At 38.6% G+C, this 17065-nt stretch overlaps 2 protein-coding genes across 2 annotated transcripts; one reads left to right on the forward strand and one right to left on the reverse strand.

Annotated features, from left to right (window-relative positions):
* Positions 1-3892: 3892 nt before the first annotated feature.
* LOC130721347 (uncharacterized) lies at positions 3893-5365 on the reverse strand. The gene has a single exon (XM_057572126.1). It carries the CDS (start codon positions 5334-5336, stop codon positions 4032-4034), a length of 1305 nt encoding a protein of 434 aa, XP_057428109.1. The 5' UTR covers positions 5337-5365; the 3' UTR covers positions 3893-4031.
* A 4366-nt stretch (positions 5366-9731) lies between these two features.
* Positions 9732-14609, forward strand: LOC130718912 (nucleolar complex-associated protein 2). The gene is made up of 11 exons (XM_057569563.1): positions 9732-9857; positions 9946-10063; positions 10269-10340; positions 10649-11185; positions 11645-11947; positions 12441-12770; positions 12845-13051; positions 13171-13257; positions 13738-13832; positions 13938-14078; positions 14183-14609. The coding sequence occupies exons 2-11, from the start codon at positions 9965-9967 to the stop codon at positions 14424-14426; spliced, it is 2115 nt and encodes a 704-aa protein (XP_057425546.1). The 5' UTR covers positions 9732-9857; positions 9946-9964; the 3' UTR covers positions 14427-14609.
* Positions 14610-17065: the final 2456 nt, after the last annotated feature.

Raw genomic sequence — 17065 nt, forward strand, 5'->3', positions numbered from 1 at the left:
AAGGTTAGCATCCCAAAGACTCGCCTGATGATTTCTAATAATGTGGGGTCAGTGGTATCTAGGCAACTTTCTGACTTGTCTGGTATTAGCCTGACCACTGACTTGGGCAAGTACCTGGGAGTCCCTCTAGCTCATCAGCTAGTGACATCCTCTAGCTACCAGTACATCCTTGATAGAACCCAGAAACGACTCTCTTCATGGCGGTCTCAGATGTTGAACTTTGCAGGTAGAGTTACTCTCACTAAATCTGTGATTGCTGCCCTTCCTACCTATAGCATGCAGACGAGCCTTCTTCCAAAAGAGGTGTGTGGGAAACTAGAGAAAATTCAAAGAGACTTTATTTGGGGAACCACAGATAGGTCTCATGGTGCTCATTCTATTGCTTGGTCTAAGCTTTGTCAACCAAAACAGAATGGTGGGTTAGGGCTCCGCCGGATGCATGACTTCAATAAATCTCTTGTTATGAAGCTTGGATGGGGTCTGGTGTCGAATCCGAATGCTCTTTGGGCCAGGGTTCTTCGTGAGAAGTACTCTCGTGGCTCTGGCCAGATTCCAGAAGTGCAGCGAAAGGGTTGTGAATCGCATGTTTGGCGTGCTATCCGAGGCACCTGGTTGGATGTGGAAAAAAATATTCGTTGGAAAATCGGGTCTGGCTCTACTGTTCGTTTCTGGTATGATAAATGGGTATTTTCTGGGTCCATTTTGATCAACTCTGCTCTTTCAGAAATTCCTCCCTCTGAAGCAGTTAAGACAGTGGCGGATTATTTTGACTCTGAACTTGGCGTCTGGAAAATTGCCCTCTTCCAACATCTCCTTCCAGCAGACTTGTTTTCAGAGATAGTTGCTATGCCGCCGCCGGCTTCCAATATTGGTCCTGATCGGATTTGCTGGAGCCTCACAAGTGATGGTCGATTCACTTCTCAGTCAGCTTATGAAGCTTTTGATTCTGGTCTTCCTCAACATCAAGATTCTGGGTGGAAGCCGATTTGGCAGTGGAAGGGTCCGTTTAAAATCAATCACTTCCTGTGGCGTCTAGCCAACAATGGCCTGTGGGTGAACTTAAAGAGATGGCAATCGAAGATGACAGGTAATCCTCTATGCCCCCTTTGCAATTCAGAGCACGAATCAGCCCTTCACTTATTCAGGGATTGCTCGAAGGTGCGACCCCTTTGGAATCAGATTCTGGACAATAGTTGTGTTCCTCAATTTTTTCAGCTTGGATTGAAGGACTGGGTGATTAATTTTCTTCATGACGAGCTGTGTTCAGCAGGGACAGCGAGATCTTTTGATTTCGGATTCCTCCTTTGGGCCATTTGGAAAGCTAGAGTTGACGTCGCCTTCAATGGTGGAGTCTTCGATCTCCACAGGATTGTTGAGACCTCTATGCGTTTGGCAGCAGAATTTGCAGCATGTGACCAAGTGCAGTCGGGTATTGTCCAACAAGCTGATAACCATGGCAGGCGTGAAATCAATGTAACGTGGTGTGCTCCTCCTCTGCTATGGGTTAAATGCAATATTGATGGTTCTGTTAGACAGGGTACCGATGCTGCTAGTTGTGGGGGTGTTTGCAGAGACTCTGATGGGAGATGGATGTTTGGGTTCAGTAGAAACTTGGGTCGCTCTAATGTCCTTTGGAGTGAATTATGGGGTATCTTCACTATGCTTGGGTTGGCTTGGGAGCATGGTCTGAGGAGAATCATTGTTGAGAGCGATTCTCTTGTGGCTATTAATCTTATTAATAGTGGCTGTGAGTGTTCTCACCCCTATGCTTCTCTTGTTCTCCAGATCAGGGAGTTGATTCTCAAGGAGTGGGAGGTCAAATGCTTTCATGTCCTGAGAGAGGCAAATCAAGTCGCTGGCTGCTTGGCTAACATGGCTCATTCTCTGCATCTGGGGGTTCATGTCCATGATGTCCCTCCCCCTAGTTGTAGGAATTTATTGTTTTATGATGTTATGGGTGTTCCTTACCCAAGGTTAGTTCGGCTGTAGTTTTTTGGGCTTAGTCCCTCCCAATAACAAAAAAAAAAAGAGAAAGAAAGCTTATTAATATTTCTATGTGATCCTTTTGTACTCAATTTTGGATTTGATACTATCTCATATGAAACCCATTTCATATGTATATGTTGGGCGTTGGTCAACAATTGGACCGTAAGATTTTTTTCATTGTATTTTTTAGTATAATTTAGTTTGAGTGTTTGTCTACTTATTTCTTGGGATGCAAAATCTAAATATATAGTTAAAACCTCTTTAATTTGAATATGATATAAAAATGATTGCTCTATACTATGTATACATCCACTTTAATTGGACTTTTCTGATTGCTATATTTCTAACAAATTCAGCTATATATAAAAAATGAAACATGGGCTTATAACTTTAGTATGGTATTCTTTTCCACCACAAACATTTATTTTGTTTATCTGCTTGCTTGTTTGATACAAATATTACAAAAGCCAAAATAGGGAAATCACAATAAAGTCTCCATTACAATCCTTCACTTCCCTTCACCCGGGATCATGGTTTTTCCCGCCATAAGTCCACAAGATTGGGTCCTCCAAAACCAAGCGATCTCCTCCATTTTGTCCTTCCCTACAGTGCCCTATCAACACTTCGATCCACATTATGTCTACCATGGCCAGTAAGAGGACATTTCTCCTATATCTATTAGATGTCATGACTAATTGTCAATGCCGAAAATGGTATATGTTTTACTGATGCCTTTGGTTATTTTGATTTTATTGCAGACAAAGTCTCTATCAAACACCTTACATGGATCTCATTTGATTCTGAATTGTGCAAGGTTTTGTTGTCTTTACTCAATTGGCCCAAACAGAATGCAATAATTTATACCTGAAGGCTGCAATTTTTACCAATATTTATGATTGATTTAAATTTCTTTCAAACGTTATGGTTTACTTGGATTAAATGGTTGTGGAAAGTCTACTCTGCTTACTGCAGCAGGTTCTCAAGAACTTCCAATTCCCGATCACATGAACATTTATCGCCCTAAGCAGGGAAAATGAAGCCTCTGACATGTTTGGAAGTTGTCATTAGCTGTAATAAGAAAAGGTTGGCATCGGAAAGAGATGCTGAAACTTTGGCAGCCCAGTGTTAGTTTTGTTGCATAAATAGACAACATGGTTGCTATAGATGAATTAAGTTGAGAGTGGTATGAGGTTGTTAAGTTGTGGTGGAGAAGTCCCACTAGGATCCAAGTTTGTAGGATGTCATGTAACTGCCTATTGTAATTTGTATATTCAGTGTAATAAAATATAATCCAATTCATGGTTAGTTTTATCACATTTTCATTAGTGTAAAGCATATGGAAAGCATGATTAAAATAACTATGTACAAGTGTACAAGTTTCGTAGGTGCTTCTAATACCGTGTATGTTATAAAGTATATGTTATATGACAAAACTTGACAAATAGGCACCTGATTGGAATTTTTGGTGGAAATGAAGTTCAAAAGGGTAAAGAAAAACTTTATACACTGTGAGTGCATCATTTTTTTTTCTTAAACTCTTTAGAGCAACTCCAACCCCAAAATTCTTATCTGGTTTCTTAACACACTATTCAGCACTATTCAGCACTATTCCTGTGGGCCCTGTCTGCCACATCAGACTTAAGAAACTCCTAAGAAACTGAAGCAGATTTTGCTCCAACCCATGGTTTCTTAAATTACTATTTGAAGGGTCCCACCCGTGTCCCACCATACAACATAAATTAATAATATTTATTTTCACTCAATTTAGATTTAAAATTTAATACTAAATCAATACTTCAACTTAAAAATAATTTAATTAAAATTAATACGAATTTAATTATTAATTACTAATTTTACTTAATATTTAAAACAATTAAATTTAAATATCGGCATGCTAACTTGAAACAAAAATAAAAAAGTACATTGTGTTATTTCTAGCAAAAACAATTTTATTGAATGATAGAAATAAAGACGAAAGAAAATACATGACAATGAAAAATAAGCAACAATACATTTGAAATGAAATACATAATAACACTTGAAGGTTAATTTTCATTATTCTCGTTTTCGGGAAGCTGCCAAATATGCTCCACCAAGTCTGCTTGAAGCTGGTGATGAATTGACCTATCAATTTGATGTGCTCTTCTTTCCAAGATATTTCTAAAAGCGGGAATAGGACCACTTACTACTTCAGCATCCAATATGTCATTATTGACCTGATCATAAACAAAATTACCTCGGTACGTGTTGCGCTCATCTTCAACAATCATGTTGTGCAATATGATGCAAGCATACATTATTGACTTCATCTCATTCGGATGCCAAAAGCGTGATGGACCACGAACTATTGCAAACCGAGATTGGAGAACGCCGAATGCACGTTCAACGTCCTTTCTTGCTCCTTCTTGTCTTTTCGCAAATTTTTGCCTTTTTTCTCCTTGCGGCATTGGGATGGTCTTCACAAATGTAGCCCACGGGGGATAGATACCGTCTGCTAGATAGTATCCCATGTTATACATTGTTCCATTCACGCTAAAGTTCACCATGGGAGCATTTCCACTCAAAACCTCATTAAAAACCGGAGATTGATTTAGCACATTAATGTCATTGTTAGAACCTGCAATGCCAAAAAATGCATGCCAAATCCACAAGTCTTGTGATGCCACTGCTTCAAGCATGATTGTGGGCTTTCCATGATCACCTCGGGTGAATTGACCTTTCCACGCAACTGGACAATTCTTCCATTCCCAATGCATACAATCAATAGAACCCAACATACCTGGAAATCCACGAGACTCGCCCCATTGAAGTAAGCGGGTAATGTCTTCCTGGTTCGGGCGCCTCAAGTATGTTCCACCAAATACTGCACACACACCTTCCACAAAATTCTTTAAGCACTCAATTGCAGTACTTTCACCAATTCGAACGTACTCGTCAACACTGTCAGCAGGTGATCCGTACGCCAACATACGAATAGCGGCGGTGCACTTTTGTAATGGTGACAGGCCTTGTCTTCCAACTGCATCGACAGACATTAAAAAGTACGGGTCATGAGACCCAAGGGCCCCTACAATTCTGAGGAACACATGCTTTCGCATTCGAAACCTTCGTCGGAAAAGCTCTTCCGTGTACACAGGATTTTCGGAGAAGTAGTCATTCCACAACCGCTCGTTCCCAGCTTCACGATCTCTCTCTATCACCTTTCTTGTTCGCTTGGGCCTAACGGTGTTGGCACGTCGTTGATAAAACTCCATCTCCTCCTGCATCATATCTTCTATAGTCGTGTCATTGATAAGTTCGTCAATGACAACGTCGTAAATGTCCAAGTCGGCCATATTGTTTGGATCCATTCTATGACACAATGAGAAACTATCAGTGTAATTGGATAGGAGGAAGAAAATATGAGAGGACAAAACAACTCTTGAATGTTGAGATGAATGAAATATGACATGTATAAATAAGAGAAACAACAACGGCTATATTCTCCAACGGCTATATTCCACAACGGCTATATTCCCCAACGGCTATATTCCCCAACGACTATATTCCCCAACGGCTATATTCTCCAACGGCTATATTCCACAACGGCTATATTCCCCAACGGCTATATTCCCCAACGGCTATATAGAACACATAAGTAGAAACGCAGTACACATTAAGAAAAATTCGAATACTGAAATTACAACATTAATGCAGAATACATAAGTAGAAATGCTAAAATTACAACACTGATGCAATACACATAAGTAGAAATGCTAAAATTACAACACTAATGCATAATCAATAAGTAGAAATGCTAAAATCACAACATTGGCACACGCTAAGAAAGACAACAACAAGAATTAAGACATTCCTAGTTCTTTCATGGCGAATTCAACTAGGCGCTGATGCGTTGCTAACTGCACCTCGTTCATTTCAGATGTGTCCTCCATAAGGATATCTTTGTATTCCTTCAATAACCGCGCCTTTTGAAGTTTGTTTTTTTCCTTTCTCACCTCCAGTTCTTCAGTCTTGAGCTTCTCAAAACTCGCAAGGAATCCCAGTTTAGCTTTCCCGATGGCTATCATCTCGGAGTTAGGAACATAATCGAGATCACTTGAAGCTGTGTCTCCTACTTTGGCCTTCCTTTTCTGGTTCTTTTTTCCCAACGGGCGGGTTGCTGGTTGTGTGGCCTCATATTCGTCGCCCTCGATTGATGCACTCCGGTCAGACGATGTTGCATACACCCCATCTACTGACTTCTTCTGCCTCGTTGAACTGGTTGTCATAAATGTTCCCTTCCACTTTGGTTCATCCTTCACCAACCGCCATTCATTCTCATGTTTGAAATCTTTACCCGTATCTACATGATATAATTGATGCGCCGTAGCCATGATGTCCTTATCTGAGTGTCCACTTTTCCAATGATTGACGGCTTTAGTGTGGCAACCGACAAATTTTTGAAGATCAGCATTCAATTTATTAAAATGAGATTTCAGGGATAACCATGTCCTCGAAGGAGAGGCATCGTCGCGGTACTCCTCATATTGGGCTCGAATCTTATTCCAGAACAAATCTGACTTTTGCTCATTTCCCACGACCCGATCGGTAGAAACGTTGAGCCATGACTGAAGAAGAAGTATATTATCTTTACCACTCCATTTGGTGCGTTTATTTCCGGATTCTTCAAGATCAATATCATCTAGACCCCGTTGAGTAGAAAATTCAGGCTCCTCGGGCATAGCCTCACATTGTGTACTTGAGACTTTTGAACTACTGCTGCTACCAGTAGGAGGTGCTTGGTATTGTGGTGGATACATGCAATATTGTGGATTGTTTGGATAAGACATTTGTGATGGATATGATCCCATTTGACCCTGAGGTTGGTTTTGATGGTAGAACGATTGTGGAAACATTTGATACGAAGGATTTTGAACATTACCACCGGTGTGAGGAGGTTGGTTTTGAGGGTGACACATCTGCGGATGTTGGCTTTGTGGTTGATACATTTGCGGATGTGGGTTTTGTTGTTGGAACATCGGCATAGGTTGGCTTTGCGGGCGAATCACCTGCGAATGTTGGTTTTGTTGTTGGAACACCATCATAGGTTGGCTTTGCAGGTGAATCATCTGCGGAGGTTGGTTTTGTGGCGGAAACATAGGCGAAGGTTGCAAACCTTCACTTGTAGGAGGTGTTTCATTGTCGAGCAGTGGATAATATTGCTCATAAGGATTAGACATTGTGAGAAATTTGAGAATTTTTGGACAAGAGAGAAATTGTGGGAGTAAATGTTGGTGTTTCAAATGGTCTACTGCACTATATATAAGGTAAAGAATCTGAGAATTGAAAAAACGGTCGGAGAATTGAAAAAACGGTCAGAAAACGGGCAGAAAAACCGGTCAAACCGGTCAATTTAAAAAAATTCAAAAAAAAAAAGCCCAAACGGGCAGAAAACCGGCACCAGCCGGTGGGATGACCGGCTCAGCCGGTCACCCACTATATAATCTATTTTTCCTCACTCTCACCCTCAGACCCAACCCTCAACCCTAGCCGCTCCTCTCTTCTTCCTCTCTTCTCCCACGCTCAGCTTCTTCTTCAACCTCTCTCACTCACCTTCTTCCTCAAGCTCTCACTCACCTTCTTCTTTTCCCCTTCCTCTTTCCCCCTTCCTCTTTCCCTGACCTGCAGCGCCTCCTTTTCCCCTTCCTCTCACCCTGACCTGCAGATCCTTCCTCTCTGCCTCACTTCTCCTTTTCTCCTTCCTCTCGACACCTCCCCTTCTCCTTCCTCTCTCCCTCACTTCTTCTCCCTCGATCTCTCTGGTCCACTCCTCCAAAGCCCCAACCGATCACCAAACATCAACCGCCGCCACCAAACAACCACATGCAGTCACCATCGGCCACCAAACAACCACCACCGCCACCATACAGCCTCAATCCGACCCCCACAACCCCTGTTTGCAAGCTTCAAAGCCTTGAAGCTTGCAAAAATCCTTCCTTTTCACACATGCAAGGGCCAATACTCTCAGATCAGAGCTTCCAGAACTTCACCAGAGAAGATTTTTTTATTTATTTATGTAAATATCAATTTTTGTGTTTTAAGTTTCAATTTCTTCATGTAAAGTTTCAATTCATTCAATAAAATTGCAATTTCCGTCCTCTGATTATGTCTCTGTTGAACTTGAATTGTTCAATTTCATCTTTTCTGTTATGTTTGCCTCTGAAAGCTGTTGGGGGAGTGAGAGAAAATATATTATTTTAGTTAAGAAACTGAAAAAGCAAAGTTGCTTGCAGAAGCAACCATGGACTGTAGTTAAGAAATTGAAACTGCCAACTAAGCAAGCTCCAATGGCTTGAAAAGCTAAGAAACGGTTCTTAGCACCTCCAACCTGGTTAAGAAACCAGCGTTGGAGTTGCTCTTAGTATGTTGATACATATAAATTTCATTATATTAATATTGTATCATAAATATGACATGTGTAACATCCCGATCTGACGACTGGTCTCACGGTAACAACACGAGTCTTTTCAGTGCGCTTTGTCCTCACTAGCGCACTTCTTGGGAAAACTTCCCAGGAGGTAACTCATCTCAATATTGCTCCAAGTCAAGCACACTTAACAATGAAGTTTTTATGAGTTGGGATCCCGAAATGAAGATGCATCTTGTTGTTATGAGTAGTACCAATCAAATCCTTTATGCCCTCCTTGACTGTATAGTCTCATACCTATATAGCCTCGGAATACCTCTTGTTCGGGTGCGAGATCGGTTCATTCATGTGCCCCTCCGCCTAGAAGCCTGCCAGGAGCCGCTCCTTGTTCGTGCCTCACTGCACCGGCGATCACTCCCCGCCCTCGTCAGCCCCGGGTGTCACAACATGTTAAAATATAATTTTAACTTAGCGATTAATGATTATGTACTGTGAGTGTACAAAAGTTTTACATTAATATGTAATAATATTATACCACATAGGATCAAGTAATTAATTTTTTTTAATTTTAATTAAAAGAAATAAAAATTGATGTGGTGAAAATCAATTAAATGCACGTGTAATTGCATTAATCATGCTCTCGCTAGTTCAAAAAAAATCAAAAAACAACCGTGCACGGGTTATTCCTAGTGTTCCACATGATGAGATGGAAATTATGTGTGTATTAAATAACTAGAAATAAAGCAGAAAGGGCCTAAGTCCTTTCTATGAAGGCCCTTTCTATGATACTTGCTGGAGTAAGGATCATAAAAATAAAGCAAAGATTGAAAAAAGAAAAGAAAAATATAGGATCAAAAGATAAAAAGTAAAATTATGATAACGAGTTTAATTTTAAAAAATTCAATAAATAGTATAAATTGATTTAAAAATAAATTTTGAAATAAATCAGTGTAATTATTTAACTATGTTATGTCAGTATAAAAAAAGAATTTAAATTTATATCAAATATAATAATCATAAACGGAATAAAAAAGGAAGATGAAGCTTACTCAAGAAGAGTGAGGTAGAGAATGAGAGTTAATGAAAAGAGGAGGAAAAATGTTATTTTAAATGAGGGGTAGAGTTAAAAATATGAGATTAATCAGATTGTAAGAATGTGTCACGTCAATTAATGAAATTAAATAAAAAAATAAATTTTCTCACATCCTTGAAATTTGATTGTGATTGGTTGACGGTTTAAAAAAAATGCATAAAAATTAAAATCATGAAATATTTTTTGTGATGGTGTAAAATTGAACTCGTATTTTTATGTGGGTTTTTTTATATGAAAGAATCCATTGCAAAATTTGTATATGGATGTGGCCCCTTTCTCTACTTGAAGCTACTAAACCCTAACCTCTGGTAAAACCCCTCAAGCAAACTGCTCGCGCCGTCCACCGCCGAAAGCAACCGTAAAGACAAACAGGTATTCTTTGGAGTTTATAGCTAGCTGTTTCTCTTCATCTTGTAACTGTTCTACGCATTGCATAATTATTCTCTTCATCTTTGTGCAGGTTTTCGATCCAAAGAAACATGGATAATGAAGAGAATAGCGTAAGAAGAAGAAAGAGCAGAAAAAATGTGAGTGAAGCTAGAGAACATAAGAAGCAAATACAGAATCTTCCGCACAAGGTTAGACTAGTTGCATTATTCAAGACTTATCCATAGATTACTGAATAACTTTTGTTCTTCTGTATTCATTGTTATTTTTACTAAAAAAAATAGACATATGACCCCGTTTCGAAGAGCTTATTTGAGCTTATCTGATAACTTAAGCTCTTGTGTAAGAGCTTATGCTGTTCTATTGATGATGTTATTAACAACTTTTAAATTTCAGGACCCAGAATTTTATGAGTTCTTGAAAGAGGAAGACCAGGAGTTGCTTCAGTTCCTTGATGAGGATATTGATGTATGTTACAATTAGACTCTTTCTCCTTTTCTTCTTCAGACATAACTTTGTAATGAATATGGATGCGTTATTGATGGATATTTTAGTTGGTTATCATTAGTAATGTGTAATATCTTATAATGCATTCCTTAGTATCTCTGAAGATTGTTCTTTTTGTAAATCCTTATTTATATTATCTTTAAAATATTGTTTCTGGTTTGTATTTTGTAGCTACTTATGTGTACTCATTGCTAAATAGCTACTAAAGTGATGATCCCTTAGTGTTAGAAAGTAGAAACCATTTGACTCCTGTGCTTTCGTTTGTCCAGGAAGATGAGGATACTGACTTGGAACATGGAGATCTACAGCTACCTAGTGAGGTTGAGGTTCAAGAGAAGGAACAAAAGTTTTCTAAGAAAGTTATAACTACTTCTATGGTTGATTCATGGCTCAAATCATTTCAAGAAAATGGGAGCTTAAACGCGGTTCGTTCCCTGATGAAGGCTTTTAGGACAGCATGTCACTATGGTGATGATGGGGAGAGTGAGTCTATGATGAAGCTTAGTGTAATATCTAGTGCTGTGTTCAACAAAATAATGTTGACTGTGCTTACTAAAATGGATGGGATTCTAAGAAAATTGCTGAACCTTCCTAAAAAAGGTGGAAGTAAAGAGACCATAACAGATTTAATGACCACAAAGCAGTGGAAAAGTTATGGCCATTTAGTGAAGTCTTACCTTGGAAACGCTCTCCATGTTTTGAACCAAATGACCGACACAGGCATGATATCCTATACTCTAATTCGGCTCAAGTCCTCTTCCGTGTTTCTGACTGCTTTTCCTTCACTCCTAAGGAAGTACATTAAGGTATAAATAGTTTATTGTTCATATAATCAGTGTTCTCTACTACTCTACTGTATTAATTCTCCTCATCAATGAATACTTGCACTTTTTAGTCTGTGCTGCATATGTTTGCCAATGCAAGTTGATCTTGGTGCACTTTGGGTCTATGCAGTAATTCTATTATAGATGAATAGATACAAAGCAATCAACTAAAACCTTCCTGTATCACCTATGATACATCGTTTCCTTACATAAACAAGATTAAGGATAGTTCCGTTAAGATGAACTTGCTCTTGCATGTGGTTCTTTTTCCTTGTATGAATATACTTCTGTTGTTGTGTATGTGATCCTTGCCATCAAAGAAGCTGCAATGTAGAGAATATTTTATGCAGCTTTTGTCCTGGGACATTGTGATAATCTGGGAAATGTAATTTAACATATGCACATTGATTTAGTAACTGATTTTCCTGTTGAATTTATCAGGTGGTTCTTCATTTCTGGGGTACTGGTGGAGGTGACCTTCCAAGTTATGCATTTTTGTTTTTGGAAGATTTATGCATCCATATTAGATCTGGATGCATAGATGAATGCTTCAGAGGAATATATAAATCCTATGTTTTGAGCAGCCATTTCGTAAATGAAGGGAAACTTAAACATATTCAGTTTCTTCGCATCTGCGTCATTGGGCTTTTTCGGTTGGACCTTCAAACTGCATATCAGCATGCCTTCATATTCATCCGACAATTGGCCATGATTTTAAGAGAAGCACTTAATACAAAAACTACGGTAAGTGCTTCATAACATTTTTTGATAGACTTGTCCTAACAAACTGATTGTATTTGGATATTAATTAGTTTTACTTGATACAAGATTGACATAATTTTCTACTATTTGCTGATTTGCTCTTTTCGGTACCATCTTTCTTTTGAACCTTGCATCTCAAGTCTTCAAATCTGTCTGTTACAAGGTATTCTTGATTTTTGTAAAAAAATTGAAGAGAGAAAATATGGGTGTGGTGTTATAGATAGGATAGAGAAAATATAAAAAGGCTTTATTTTGAAGCACAATTTTCCTCCCCAATCTTGCTACAATCAATAACCTGGAACCAATCCTACCAATTAATCAATCTTGATTATAAAGGTCAACCCTTCCTTTTTTTTTTTTAAAGTTTTATCTTACTCATGTTTGATTGGAGCTTTCACAAATTATTTGTGCATTTTTGAACTGTTTTTTTAATGGTCCTTATGTGGCTCTTTCCCTGCCTGCATGTATTTTGTAGGAATCTTTTCGCAAGGTGTATGGGTGGAAATTCGTGAACTGTCTTGAACTTTGGACTGGTGCTATCTGTGCTTACAGCTCAAAATCTGACTTGAAGCAACTTGCATATCCACTGACCCAAATAATTTCTGGGGTAGCCCGTCTAGTTCCCACAGCCAAATATTTTCCCCTTAGGTTGAGATGTATCAGAATGTTGAACCAGCTTGCGGCTTCTACACAATCTTTTATTCCAGTGTCTATACTCCTTTTGGATATGCTGGAGATGAAAGAGTTGAATAGACCCCCTACAGGAGGTGTTGGCAAAGCTGTTGACTTACGCAGTGTATTGAAGGTACGCATAACATAGATACCTATCTATGTGAAATTTTTGGGGTCCATCTAACTTTGAGGTATCCTTCCAATCAGGTTAGTAAACAGACCCTAAAGACACGAGTATTTCAAGAGGCTTGTGTTTTTTATGTGGTTGAAGAGCTTGCTGAACACTTAGCACTGTGGAGTTACTCTGTTGCATTCATGGAGTTGTCTTTTATTCCACTTGTGAGGTTGCGTAGCTTTTGTAAATCCACCAAAGTGGAGAGGTTTCGAAAAGAAATGAGACAGCTTATACGCCAGGTATCTCCATTAAAATGATCATTGTTTGCACTGTTGATTCTTGGATTTACTTTGTTTTGTAATCGGCATGCAGCAGAGCTTGTGACACCATCTCTAATACTTCATTTTTCCACATTCAGGTCGAGGCTAATTGTGACTTCGTGAATGAGAGGCGTATGTCAGTTTCCCTTACACCTAATGACTCTGCAGCAGCGTCTTTTCTTGAGGTTTGCGCGTAGTTTGTCTACTTTTGTGGAATTATAGTTTTGACTGATTCCTTATTGCCTTATTGGGTTTTGGTTAACCTTTTCATTCTTTTATTTACTTACGCAGTTACGCTGTAGTTTGCTCATTTTTTCAATTCTTCCAACTTCTCTCTCACTCTCTTGCATGCACTAAGCTACCTGCTTAAGAAGTGGGTCTTTTATAAGCTAGTATAATTTGCGGCTGCTGCTGTTATTACTGAATATTAATTGAGAAACAAACTGTGCTATTTACGTTTCATTAGGGTTCATGTATATGGCTTTGCACATGCATATGATTGGATGAAAGCCATTTCATTGATGTTTGTTACTCTATTTTATTTTCCTTATATCGAGTGTTTCTAGATTTTGTCCCACACTCCCACTTATTTCATTCTTCCATTGTACTGTGCTTGAAATACATTTTATATTTGGTATTGAAAAGAGTGAAATTGATTTTGTTAGGATGAAAAGTTGTCAGGCTCTAGTCCACTGTCAAAGTATGTAATAACACTCCGCCAGAGATCAGAGCAAAAAAATAACTCATTAATGGAATCCAGGTTTGAACTTTGTAGTCATGTTCTGCAATCTCATAGATTACTGTATCTAACGTGTGAGCATGGTTAAGATAGAGATCTCTAACTCATAACATGAAAAATTTCCAGTGTTGTTGTGGGAGAAAATTCCTCTGTTTTTAGGAATAATTCATCAGAAAGTGATGAAAGTGATGATGAAGATGATGATAGAAGGAATGAGGTGGGCGCAGCTGTCTTTAGTTCGTCCTGGTTACCCGGAAATGACTCCAAGTATGGCTCTATTTTTCCTTGTTTTTTCTTTCCGTGACAAACTCAGCTTCACACCAAAAAAACATGTACACATATATTTGTCTGAGCGATGATTTTGCTTTCAGGATAAAAGAAGATCCTACAGAAACAAAAGGAAAGAGGAAAAAGAAGCAGAAAGAGAGAGCTATTGATGATGATGTTGTGGAGGACTTGGTACTTAGTTCTGACGATGATCTCCCTTCAAGCAACAGCCATTCTGCTGGGAAAAATGATGCTATAGATCATTTACCTCCAAAACAAAATAAAAAACAAAAACGCAAGCAGAAGCACAAAACAAAAAGGTTGAAATCTCACGTGGAGGAGAAATGACATTCTTTAATTGGATGAAAATGAGAGAGCTCAGTTTTGTAGTTTTATCAGACGTTTCCATTTTACTAGCATATATATCTGAATGTAATGGCAGATGCAATTATGTTTTTTATATACTATTCAAGCAATTTTGGACACATTGTGACATGGGAGCTGCTTGTAAGGAAAAGACTGTTTGTTTTAGTCACGAATGCACGTTTTACCTCCGGTAGAATACGCGGCAAGGGCGTTTGTGATCGTACACGTGGCGTAACCTGTTTTGTTGTGTATGAGAACACTGCATTCCAACAAACACTTCGAGTTTTGATTTTTATCTTTTCCAAAATTCAACTTAAATTCAAATTACTGTGTGTTTACTCGGTACAAAACGTCGAAAGAACCGCACTCTATTAGTGTTGAGTGTTTGGCTACAGAGAAAATGTAAACAAAACGAAAAAGAAAATGAAAGGAAATGTTGGGGTTGATCCACATCGCTTAGGCTAGTGAGGGGTGGGAGAGTCCAATGCTATAAATAGGGATCTCTAGTGGTTGTCGGTTTTGACAACGGCTGTGGTTTTTTCTCCGGTTTTAGAATTTCCACGTTATATTCTTGTGTTGTTCATTGCTCTCCTGCTTTATTTTACTTCTTGTGTTATTTCCTAACAGGAAACTTGCGAATTATTGTTTTTTTGCTTAAAAAGAAAATTGTAATTGAACTGAACCAAATATGACAGAACTTGAGCTAAACTACTCTATCGTTTGTAAATTTTCAGTTTCAGAAACTTAAATTTTTAGATCTAATTACATGCGGGCTCTGTTTTAGCTTGAATGATTTTCTTAGAATCAAACTGATCAGTGTGTGCATTTCAGGATTAAGATGAGTGGAAATGAAGAGAAATTAAGAGATAGTGCAGTAGGAAATTACCGAGATTGTCGCCGACATAGAATGTGGTGGTGGAAGCCCAGGCCTGGACATTCGACCTCAGATCCCAGCCAGAAGCTCCGCCGACGGTGATGTTAGCACCGCAAACGCATCCAAACAGAGCGGAAGTGAATACGATCATGAAGATAGCATTGACATCCATTTTCCTACGAATCAAACAGAAACGAAAAAGAAAAATCAAATACAAAAAGCTCTAAGCGAACTAACTAGTTGAAAATCTGAAAGAACTTAACATGGCATCAAATTATATGAAATTGCAAGTTTATCTCTAACTTTGAGTGCAAAATGTCATAATCGAAAGCTTAATTAATTCGAACAAATTGAAATCATAAACGATCAGAGAATTGCAAAAAGTTAAAAGCGTGATTTGATATGTTCAAGAGAATGCGAGGTATACCTGAGAGGAGATTCAAACTGCAGAGAGGAAATCGTAGCTAGTTGCAGATTCAGAATGTGGATTTTCAAAGCACCGATGAGAACGAAGAAGGAGAAGGGAAAGAGCGAGAGAACTTTTGAGGGTGAGGTAATGGCGGTGGAGGCAGAGTGAAGTGATCGACGAGAGAGTGAATCGTTTTTTTTTTGAAATGGAGAGAGTGAATCGTTTTCCCGCCTTTATGCGTCGAGAGAGATGACAGTTATTTGCTTACAGTGCGGGCCTGAGCCTCCTTACGATCAACGTAATGTGTATATAAATCAACATAATTCCATAATTTTAGGTATCTTTCACCCTAAAAAGCTATACTTCAATTAATTACAATTTTCTTTATGAATTAATAACTATACACTACTCATGTAAATAACTTTAACATAAACATTCAATTTTATTTTGCTATCCAGATTTTGTCTAATTAAATTCAATTCATCTTCATCTTGGACACAAAAATTGTTTTCTAGAAGAAAAAAATGCATTCAATCGAAGAGAAAAGATAACTCTAAGCAAAAATAGTGAGTAGATCACCCTCGTTAAGATTGAGGGAAGATGGTTTTGCCAACATAGATGTAGTCCTTGGAGCCATCAAAATCAAGGTTGAAGATCTCAGTGCGAGCGACCATGAAAACAAAGGTTTAAAGGGCGCAGTTGTAAGATCAAGTTTTGATCTAGTAGTACAACTCTATGTTTTGATGATTACATGTTAACTATTGTGTATGAACAATTATGGTAAAACTCGACCCACTTGAAATTTAAACAAATCTCTTCAGCAGTTGGCAAAGAGATTGTACTCGTTGGGTGAGATAACAAGGAAGGAGTGGTTGAACAATACTCTAGGAGGGGGCAAAAGATCGCAGGAGGTGAAGAGGCGGAAGATGTAGTGTGAACCGAGGACGCAGAAGGAAGGGTTTTTCTGGATCTCCATGAGGACTTGAATCCAAGGCGTGAGGATTCCGATTGTGTCGCCGAGAATAGAACCGCCACAAAGACGAAGGAGGGGGAAATCAATATGTGGCCTTTGTGGGTGAATCCAAACTTGTCGAACATAATCATGGGTTGGGTGTCGGAGTATATGGTGAGGTACTTGATCTCAACGGTGGAAGGGGAGATCAAGGATAGGAGGAGTAAGAGGACTAAAATCAATGTAGGATAATTAGGTTTTGAATTTTTTATCTAGATTAAAAATCACCAAGGATTCCATTTACGACTAATATATGAGGTATCAAAGACCACGAGTATCTTCGTTAGCTACATCAACATTTTTGTAACAAGAGTCTGCAGCATGGA

This window comes from Lotus japonicus, chromosome 5 (assembly GCF_012489685.1).
Source record: "Lotus japonicus ecotype B-129 chromosome 5, LjGifu_v1.2".
Lineage (NCBI taxonomy): Eukaryota > Viridiplantae > Streptophyta > Magnoliopsida > Fabales > Fabaceae > Lotus > Lotus japonicus.